The sequence below is a fragment of the Cricetulus griseus genome, chromosome 8 (genome assembly GCF_003668045.3).
Source record: "Cricetulus griseus strain 17A/GY chromosome 8, alternate assembly CriGri-PICRH-1.0, whole genome shotgun sequence".
Taxonomy (NCBI): Eukaryota; Metazoa; Chordata; class Mammalia; order Rodentia; family Cricetidae; genus Cricetulus; species Cricetulus griseus.
The window spans coordinates 57,894,927-57,906,103 of record NC_048601.1 but is presented as its reverse complement, the minus strand read 5'-3'; the positions used below and the strand labels follow the sequence as shown (position 1 = coordinate 57,906,103).

Here is an 11,177-nt window from a genome sequence, read left to right as displayed (position 1 = left end):
CTTATCCTTGCCTCTTCACACTGCTGTCAGCTGTGCCCTTGAATGAACTGGCAAAGAGGTCCCTAGTTCTGACCATGCCTGCTGTTGTCTGCCTGCCTTCCCCTTTGGAGTGGCAGCTCTGAATTCCAGCATGTATCTATCCACTCAGCTGTGGGCCTGGCAGGCATTCTGCCATCGAGCTGCTCTTGTTGGCTCTGCACCCACAGCAATTACTGGGGCTGGGCCTTGCACATCCTCTCTCCCTCCTGGAATTCCAGCCTCTGGGATCTTCTGCAGAAATTGGAGCGGAGTCTAACCACAGGTTGGACGTGCGTGGTCATAGGTATCTGCAGTTAGACAGGGATTCAGAACGTGCCAAGGCACATCCACTTGGACCGACTCACCACTGAGGTTCCCACTGTCTGTGGGGTTGTGTGCCTATCCACACAGGGTGATTCTACAGGGTGCCAACTCCCAGCCTGGACAGAGCTGTGCCTCCTTAGCCTCCCCTAGTCTAGCTTAGAAAAACCTCATATGTAAGGTCCTATTGAAGAACTTGGGGTCACAGTCTGCTTCTTAACACACCAGATTTGGCCACCCATCTCAATAAGCTAGTTAAAAAGGCCAAATTAGAGCCGGGCGGTGGTGGCACATGCCTTTAATCCCAGCACTCGGTGGGGCGGGGCGTAGAAGCCCCAGCACTGGGGGGGGGGGGAAGGGGATTGAAGCAGGTGGATCTCTGTGAGTTCGAGGCCAGCCTGGTCTACAGAGTGAGTTCTAGGACAGCCGGAAATACACAGAGAAACCTTGTCTTAAGTTAAAGCCAAGTTAATAATGAAAGCAGAAAAGGGAGATATTTTTTTCAATGTGACTACATTGGGAAGATTGGCACACACATGTTTATGTGTAATAAAGGTTATGGTCATTTTCAGTATGAGTTCACCTAAGTTACAGACAAGCAGGAGGTGCTTGGCCCAGGGTGTTGCTGGATCTCCTTCTCTCTTCCCAATGTGACCTCATGGAAATATTCCTGAAACAAATATCCAGGTGTGTAATTGCTAGATAACATGATAGCTCAGTACTTAATTTCTAAAGAAAACACTTCTCTAGGTTAGCTGAATCTTCTCCCTCCCATCACCCATGCCTGAGCGATTCCATTTCTCGACATCCTACAAGTACTTGGTGGTGTCAGCATTCCTTATTTAGTCATTGTGCTAGGTGTTTGATGCTTACTGTGGTTTAACTTGTGTTTCTTTGACAGTGACAATGCTAAGCATTTTCTCTGTGCTTACTTATACCGTGCATTCTCTTCAATGACCTTATCTCTGTGGTTTTTGCACAGTTCCCCTTCTTTCTGTCCTATGTGTGGGATAGATATGTGTGCATTCTACTGTGTGGGCATGCTCACTTGTGTGTGCCCATGTGGAGGTCAGAGATCAACACTGGGTGTCTTCCTTTATCTCTATCTACCTGAGTTGGAGGACATGGCCTCTCCCTGAACCTGGGGTTACCATTTCAGTTAGACCGACAGGCCGTGGAGCCCACAGGATCCTCCCATCCCTGCCTGTACAGTGCCAGGGTTACAGGTGTGTGCCACCATGCGGAGCTTCTATACGAGTGCCAGTGACCCCAGGGCATCAGACACATTAGCCACTAAGCCATTTCCACAGCCTGGCCCTTGCTGATTTTCTACTAGAAATGTTTGCTTCTTTGCTGTTCAGTATTGAGAGTTTTTTTTTTTAAATCTATTCTAAGCACAGTCCTCTCTCACACACATAGTGTGACAATTTCTCTCCTGTTTTGTTTCTAGTCTTTCAAGTCCACGAAAACACGACTGTCTTCTCTCACTACTTCACAATCTTAGGATTTTTTTTCAAATACTGTTGAGAAGCACAGCCACCTATTTCCCCAGAAGTAGAAGTTAGATAAATCTCTAAAAACTTTACACTTAACTGCTGGCTGTCCCTGCCACACAGAAGTGTCATAGATTCCAGGAGCAATATGACCAGTGATTTTGAGCTTGACCCAAATGGAATCCAATTCATTTAAATGTTATTGACAGAGATTAAAAAAAAAGTCAGAGTGCCGGAAAAGGCTGCATTATAGAAATATTTAGGGACAAACTGACAGGACCAGAGTTGGTCTTTGGTTAGTTTTTAACGTATGGGGAATGTGAAAAAGAAGAACCCCCACTGATGCCATTTATGGTTTTAGATTGAACATGGTGAGCATGTTAGGAGGTTAGGGATGCACGAAGAGGCCAGTGGGTGTGGTGGGAAGAAGACACATGAGCTTTCGAGACAAGTGCTGGACACCTGGCCATCTACGTGAAGATGCCTGGGAGAGGCACAGGGTTGGCTCTAAGGGTTCCCAGCAGAATGTAGTAGAGAAATGGGGGTGGGAGAGAGAGATAGAAAGTCAAGAGCAGTGTTCAAAACAAGGGACCCTGAGGAGACACTGGCCTCTTGCAAGTATCATGCATCAAATCCTTAAGAGGTCACCTCAGTAGGCCAAGGACACTGGTTCCCCAAGCATTGGCCTTCCCGAAGCTTTCAAAAATTGTCTATGCTGCTGGCATATGGTGCCAAGAAGGATCTGATGCTGAGGAAGGATTCAGGGGTATGTGTGTGTGTGTGTGTAGAGCCATAGCATGGTCTTGTATCTTAGTGCCCAGGGGAAAGCTAGGCAAGGAGGGTGTGTGTGTGTGAGCTCCCGTTTGCACTTATTTTTGTTGTGAGAGACTTTAGAATGCTGTGGTGAAGGGAAAGAGCCAACAGGGAGAAGTGGTTTGAGGACACTGAAGATCCAGAGAATAAGGAGCTGGCTGCAGAGCCAAGTGGCCGGTGTGGGTCACAGGGGAAGAGAGGTGTGGCTTTGAGGCAAGGGCAGATTCCTAGTCCTCCAGGCTTGGGCACAAAGGTGAGATTCGGGGCAGGGATGCATCTTCAGGTAGCAAGCAGCTCATAAATAATCATGCTGGACCACATTTCTTATGAGGTGAGTTCGGAGCTCACCAGAGTATCACAGCCAGGCTGGAGGCTGTCCTCTTGTCTTCCTGGCTGGGAGTCAGTGTCTGCTTGTCTACGTGCTCTCAGGGTTGACAAGTTACAGGCAGCCTGCCACTTGACAAGGTTCTCATATCAGGAAAGGGGGGACTCTTGAGTCCCAGGAGATGAGGAATTTGGGGTGGGGACTATGTTAGGGAGAAGGAAGATTGTAAATCTGCGAAAAACTAAGTGAGGGATTCAGGGAATGGGGATATGTGTGGCCAGGGACAATAAAACTGTAAACAAACAAATGAACAAAATATTGCAAGGCTCCAAATCAGGGTGCCAGCCAGTATTGCCTTCCCTCTAGGCTGACACTCAGCTTTGCAAGGTTGTGAAATAAACTGTTTAGCTTTCGATACTGGATCTCCAGTATTATGAAGTGGGGATCAGTATCTTGAAATTGAAAAGCTTTTCAGGCCTCGGGTGGCTGGCTCTAGTGGTTGGTGGGTTCTCTGGCTTCTGCTGGGTACAGCTCAGGGTTGAGTGGGAGAGTGACGAGGCTGATGGTGGACAAGCTGAAGGGCTGTCAGGTGTGAGCATCCAGCTGAGTCTGGGTGCCTGGATTGTCCAGCTTTCTTCATGTGAATCCACAAGTCAGTCTCACCCTCATTGCCATGGGTGACATGGGAGTCAGAACAGATGTATGCTCTTGGCAAAAAGACATCAAGGAGAAACTATCTTGGTGATGGTATCTTGGTGCAAAGGGAATGGTTTTACTATGGGACTCACTCTGTGAGTAACTTGTTTGCAAACACTAGTGGCAGGCTTGCAGGGTCTGAGAGCTGTAATTACTGTGTGGAAAGAAGGAAAGGAATTCCGTGAATTGCCTGTAGTTCACGGTTTGGGCACAACATCAAGTGAGGCCCTTTAACAATAGGCAGTCCCACTGATAGCTTTCTCCAGCAAAACATCTCTCATGCTGCCCAGACAATGTACCCCTTTGTGTGGCATCAGGCCTGGCCTCTCCGACTGTACGAGCTCTAGCCAACTCAGCACTTGGCTTGGTGACCTAAGGGTTCTTTGGGCCACATCATCAGAGACGCACAGTGCTATGGACACATCCGCTGTTTGCTCCCCACACCACAATCATTGAGGATTCCAGGATGAGGGACCTCCAGGGAGGGCAGGGCTGACGTCAGCCCAGGAGGTGAGAGTCCAGGCCCAGAGAAGGCAGGCTGTGTTCAGGGCATGACACTTTCTGTGGAGACAAGATGGATGGCCCACTCTCCATTGAGCGGGCAGGAACTAGAGGAGCAAGAGAAAGCCAAATTTCACCCATTCATTTGTGAGGAGCTTGCCTAGGAAGGCTGAGTTCAGGATGGCCCAACATGACAAGCTGGCCTTGCCTGCTTTTCAAGTGGACATCTTGCCCTAAGAACTGTTGAGCAATGCAGGTCTACAACTCTTTTCTACCGGCAACCCTGAGCTACAGAGAGAGGAGGAAATGGGGCAGGTTGTGTATTCAAAGCTGGGGACTGCAATGGGCTATCCAGTTCTGTTGCAGAGAAGGCCTGGCCCAGCTTGTGCTCAGCTTGGTTGGACTTAGAACCACTGTGAAGACAAGCTTCTGGGCATGTCTGTAGGAGACTACTTAGACTGGCTTAAGTGAGGGGGAAGCCCATCCCTAATGTAGATGACATTGTCCTGTGGGCTGATGTCCTGAACTGAACAAAAAGGAGAGGGGGTGGCTACCAACATGAAGCTCTCTGCTTTCCCACTATGAATGCAATGTGATCAGCAGCCTCCCTCACCTGCTGCTCTGATGGGCTGTGTTCCCTGTAAACGCAAGCCCAAACCACCCTTCCCTGTTAAGTTGCTTCTCATCAGGTATTTGGCTGCAGCAATGAGAACAGTGTACTAACACACTGCTCATCCAGGCAAACCCAGGAGCCCAGCAAGGTCTGAAGATCCAGGCTGCACAAGAACCTGTTGGTGATGTCATGAGGCCCTGTGTCATCTCCTCCTTCTGCTGAAGAAGGATCAGGAAGGCTAGGAGATGGCTTAGTGTATAATGCACTTGCCCTGCAACCATGAAGACTGGAGTTTGGGTCCCTAGGACCTGCATAAATGGTAGATGGTCATGGCAGCCCACTTGCAATCCCAGCACTCAGGAGATAGAGATGGGATCCTGGAGCAAGCGGGACCAACTGAATCAGAGAACTGCAGACTCAAGTGAGACCCTGACCCAGTGTAGAAGGTGCAGAGTTTTCCAGGAAGGTGCCTGACATCAACCTTTGGCCTCCACATGTACGAGCACACAGGTATACATGCACCTGCATGCGCACAATCGTTCCCACACACAAATACCCGTGTGCACACAAAAGTCCCCACACACAAATACCCGTGTGCACAAATCGTCCCCCACACATAAATACCCGTGTGCACAAACATGCGCATCACGCATGCGTATAGATGTGGAAAAGGGCCCTTCCTTAATCCACATAACCTGCAACTGTGAGCACACACCCATTACAGAAAAGGACCTGGGACATGTGATCTAGAGACTGCACTGGGCTTTTCTCGTTGTGACAAAGTATCGGACACGAAGCAACTCAAGGGAAAAGGGGCTTATTTTGACCTACAGTTTAAGGAGCACAGCCTGTCTTGATTGGAAAAGCACTGCCGCAGGAGCCTGGGGCAGCTGGTTACAATGTATCCACCATTAGGAAGCAGAGAGGAAACTGAAAGTCGGGCAGGATGATCAAATCTCAAAGCCCACCTCCCGGACTCACTTCCCCCAGACAGGCTCCATTTCCTAAAAGTTCCTCCATTTTCTAATCTATCTGGCTGTCAAGCACACCTACCTGTGTTCTTGCCATATTTCACATTCAAATAGCAGCAGAAACCCACGGGTGTCCTTCCTTCTATTTCCGAAGAGTCTACAAGGCAAATGCTTGGTGTTGCATTCTGTTCTGAGATCCTACCTAGATACCCTGAGAACCTAGATATCTTGAAGCCAGCCTGAGTGACCCCAGAGGGCACCTGGACATCTTCCTGATGGCCTAAGCAAGATGAGGGGGCATTTCCACCTTCCCAGGATTAGAAAAGGGAAGCTCATACCTTGGGTGATTGGGAATGAAAAAACAAACAAACAAAAACCACAGAAAAGCTGGGATCAGGTGGAACATAGACTCTGGTGGAGACACACCAACATCCTGGAAGCTCAGCAGGTTTATTATATATAGTTGACTGAGGAGGCGGGTTAGCTAATTTGGGAGGGTATCTCTCTAGGGGGAAGAAGCTCAGTCATCCTGGGGGAGGAAGCTGTGATTTATGCTCTGTGCACACATGTCGGCATCTGTACTCACCAGGTAAGGGCTCTGAGTCTGACCTGCAGAAGGCCTTGCCATGCCTGTATTTCTGAAGCGTTGGAGTCCTTGACATGGTTGTGTTCATGTCAAATACACATTCACTCAGGACTCAGCCTTTCCTCACAATACACCTGTTTTCTTGTTGGCTGGGAACTCACCAAGAGGCTAGAGTAGGGCGGGGGTCAGCAAGTCTCCTTGATCCGCCTCCTAGTGCTGGGATTACAAGCATGTACCACAATGCCACCTTTTACAGGGGTTCTAGAGACTGAACTAGGTCCTCCTTCCCCTCCCCTCTCTTCTGTGTGTTCTGTGTATTTGAACTCACAATTCTCCCTTCTTTGCCTCTCAAGTGCTGGGATAGGGATTATAGGTGTGAGCTGTTAAACCTGGCTCCATGTCTGGTTTTCTCTGTTACTAGAAGTGTTGACAGGGGTTTCCCCCCTATTTCTTTCCCATTGGCTATTTGTTAACTTGCATGTAGTTGTGACTTTCTAAGTTTACTTTTTCTATTTATTTCTAATTCTCCTGTGATCAGAGGAGCCATAAGATTTCAAACACTGCTACATACTTGAGAAGAATGTGTATTCTGTTAACATTGAATGGAATATTCTATAGATTCTGCCAGAGTTGTGAATAGCATTTTATGCAAGCCTTCTAGTTCCTTGTTGATGTTTTCCACCTGTATCTGAAAGTGAGATGTTGAAGCCTCCAAATGCTATGACTAAATTGTTTATTCCTCCCTTCAATTCTGTCCATTTTTGTTTCACGTATTCAGAGTCTAAGTTTTTTAAAGATGATATGTATTTATAAATGTTTATCTTCTTGATTAATTGATACCTTCATTATTATCTATTTGTTATTATTATGGAATGCCCTTTTGGGTAAGGAATTTTATACCAGAGACTATTTGGTGTGAGATTACTTTGGTCACTCCAAATGCAGTTTGCAAGAATATGACATTACTTTTCCTACAATTTTACTTTCAGTTTTTTTTTGGGGGGTTGAATATAAAAGAAATCTCTTGTAAATAGCAGATTGGTTTACTTTTTAAAAGATTTAGTTTAGCAATATCATCCCCAAAGGAGAATTTAGTTCATTTATACTTAGTAAAATACCAATAGAAATTATGGAAGCTATCACTTCCATATTTCTTTTCTACTATCTTACATAATTTTGTTAATTTATTCCACTATATATTGTTGCTGGGAATTTCTTACTGCATTTTTAAATATCCCTTTTTTACCTGTTTTTAATGTTATTTTTGTAATTAGCCTAGTAAATCATAACAATTTAGTTCAGATTTAGTCTAACTTAATTTCAACAGTTACTGAATTAACTTTATTTGTTCTTATATAACAGTGCCTTCCTCATATGTGTTGTTACTGTCACTAATTATATTTTATACATTTGTGCCATGAATTTATAATTGTTACTAGTGCAATATCTGCTAAGTCACATGGAGGAAACACAGTTTCAAACAAAAACATGCCTTGTTTTTAACTTATACATTGTGTTCACTATTCCTCTTTTTTTCTTTATGTTAGTTTGCATGTTTTTTTCCAGTCTAAAGAATATTTTTACTATTTCTCATAGGAAAAATATACAATTGATGGACTCTTCATTTTTTATCAGAATATCTTAATAGCTCCTTTGTTTTTGAAAGATAATTTCAGAAGATGTAGAATTCTTGGTTGACAACTGCCGCCTCCAGCACTAAAAACCAATGTGTATATGTGTGTGTTTGTGAGTACAGATATCTGTGGAGGTCAGAAGTCAGGTGATTGTGAGCCACCACGTGGATGCTGGGAACCAAATTCAGATCCTTTGCAAGAGCATCAAGTGCTCTTAGTGATGAGCCATCTTTCCAGCCCCTCCCGCTTGGCGTTTGGGGAATTACCTTCCACTGCCTTCTGATGCCCATAGTTTCAGAAGGGAAATCCACCATCTGTCTTATCGAGACTTCTGTGTGCTTTGCAAGTCATTTATCTCTCGCTGCTTTAGAGATTTCCTTTTTGTCTGTACCGTCACTTATATCTAGGTATGGATCTCTTCAAATTATTTCTGGATATAGATCTCTTCAAATTATATCTGGGTATGGATCTCTTTGAGTTTACTGTGCTGGGAACTCATTGAGCTTCTTGCATGTGTTGAATATTTCTGTAAGTATGAAGAATTTGGGGGCATAACTTCTTCAAATGCTTTGTTGATTACTTTCTGTAGTAAGCACACCTTCTTTTGGAGCCTCTATTGTAGTATGTTGAGATGGTTGATGGCATCTCACAGGCCTGTGATGCTTTGCCTATTTTTCTCTGTATTCTTTGTGCTTTTCAAACCAAATAATCAGTTAACCCAATTCCAAATTCTCTGTTTCTCCTTCCTGGGAAATTCTGTAGAATGCTTCATTTCAGTTATTGTGCATTTCATCCCTTATCTTTTGTTCATTCCTCTGTGGTGCTTATTAATGTTCCCCATTTAGTAGGACATCATCATTTTTCATGGTCTCCTTTAGGGTTTCGGTGTAGATAGATGATGTAAGCGTTTGTCCAGCAAGCCCAGTGTCTAGGATTCTTTTGGACTGATTTCCTTTCGCTACTTAGAGCTAGTACTTCTTCCAGTCTTGACAAGGAGCCCTGTGAGTATTGAGGCATGATTCCAACCCTGCTCAAGCCTTTGATTCCTGCTTGTGCAGCTGTGCAGAGCTTTGAATTCAACCAGAGATGAAACTTTAGGGTATTCTCTAGTCTTCTTGTCCATGTGCGTAATATTTTGGATTCTCAGGAATATTGCAAAACTTGTCCCTCCCTCTTTCACTCCCCTTTCTACACACATATCTCTCTCTCTCTCTCTCTCTCTCTCTCTCTCTCTCTCTCTCTCTCTCTCTCTCAGGCTCTCTTGCTACCCCAGACTATTCTGGACCTTACTATATACCTGGGTGGCTGTGAACTCAAGATCTCCTTGCCTTAGCCTCTCAAGTGCTCAACTACAGGCACAATGACTCTATGACAGAAATTTTAAAGGATCACAGAGGCACACTGATTTTTCAGTTATTCACTTTAAATTTACAGTCAACTGTTAGCCCAAAGCATTAGTCAGTGCCTTGGATGTTTATGGTGTTACGGTATTTGGCACTTGTCCTATTCTAGGAACAAACTGTTAGCACTGGGTGGGTTTGGAAGAAAAGTCAGTTATTATTTTTTTTTTATTTTTAAGCAGGGTCTTCAGTTCCTTAAGCACTTTACCCACAGAACCTAGCCCCTCTTTACTTTCCTATGATCCCATAGGTTATAGTTCACATTTTCATCCAGCTGAACATGGTATTCAGTTATTTCCCCTTTGGTATATTTGTGGTCATCCATGATTTTTAACCCAATCTACCAACTCACTGGAAGCTATCATAATAATAGTGTTCTAATTGTTTTTTCATTTTTCAGCTTCTGCATGGCTGGAATATTTCATGGAACATGTTCTATCTATTGGCTATTTAATTGACTTTGTTGAAGAAGGGAAGAAGAAGTATTTGACCCTATTGGTTATTAGTTTCCCGAGTAATAAATTGATTCTCTAGGATCCTAGGGATTTTTGGTATTATTTTATTTTACTTTATTTTAATATCATTATGAACTTATGGATTTAAAACTTCACTGAGATTTTCTAGGTGTCCTGGGAAGGATCCTGGTGGGAATTACATCATTTTGTCCTTATTCAAACTGGAAGATCTATAATTTTTTATTGCACACACATCTATTTGATACCTCTTTGTTAGAAGTCCTCACTCTGATGATTCTTTGGCATGAGAAGGCTTGGGTATGAGGTCAGAAGAAAGACACATGGTAGTGAAAAACTGGATAGCTCTTGTGACCTGACTTGTCCCATAAGTGCTCACTATGGAAGCTTGGTCTCCCATGAGACATAGCTGGTCTTGTGTGAGGCTTCACATAAGATCTTTAACTCTGCCATACAAGCAGGCAGAGGGGAGAGGAATCTCAAAACTTGTAGGTGTATAGGCAACCAGATGAGGGATGTCAGGTAGGGTATTCAACCTCTCCAGTCCCCAGTGCCACCTGTATAGCCAGTGGTGTATCTCTTTTTTTATTTTGAAATTATTTTAATTTTGAATAGAAAACCTTTTAGGGAGGAGGAAAGGAAAAAGAAACCACAAAGCATGCAGGCAACTTTTTACTTCATGAGCTTCTCACACCCTCATTTGTTCACTAGTTCCCACAAAGAGAAAGCACTCAGCCACCCACAATAATGTTATCAACAGGGATATGGATCAGTTTCACAAAGAAGCCAGTGAATCCCATGACAGTAAATCCTATGGCTGTGGCCATGGCAATCTTCTGGAATCCTTTTCTATCAGGTTTGGTGCATCTTTTAAGCAGCCAAATTGAGTCCTTGACGAACTGCCAACTCAGTTCAACAAACGGCATTACCTGGTCCATGATTGATGCTTGTGGGATGTCAGTTTGAGAAACCAGAAACTTGTAGCTTAGAAGAGGAGTGACAGCGGTATCTCTTACATGATTATAAAACCAGCAAGTTGGCCATCAAAATTCACCCTCGCAGTGATGACCCAGTGTTGTGGTGCATGGCAAGCACCCAAATCCTTTGCAATGCCAAAAACATCTAATTCTGATTTGAAGACTCTGGTTTTTACAGTCTTTGGAGTTAGGAAGGCATGGGAGATCCTATGGGGAGTGAGGCACTGTGCAGTGATTAGGAAGTGCCACCAGGAAGGGCAGAGAAAGCAATCACTAATGTTTTCAGGATGACATCACGCAAATTTATACTGGAGGGGAGAATATGTGCAGGGCATCATAGAAGCTGATGAATTAGG

At 44.4% G+C, this 11,177-nt stretch overlaps 1 protein-coding gene across 1 annotated transcript; it reads right to left on the bottom strand.

Annotated features, from left to right (window-relative positions):
• Positions 1–10,502: 10,502 nt before the first annotated feature.
• LOC103159941 (protein transport protein Sec61 subunit gamma-like) lies at positions 10,503–10,782 on the bottom strand. The gene has a single exon (XM_035448426.1). It carries the CDS (start codon positions 10,780–10,782, stop codon positions 10,576–10,578), a length of 207 nt encoding a protein of 68 aa, XP_035304317.1. The 3' UTR covers positions 10,503–10,575.
• Positions 10,783–11,177: the final 395 nt, after the last annotated feature.

What these genes read in the sequence shown, in the direction of transcription:
- LOC103159941 (XM_035448426.1), bottom strand. Translation starts at nt 10,782, where the DNA reads ATGGACCAGGTAATGCCGTTTGTTGAACTGAGTTGGCAGTTCGTCAAG.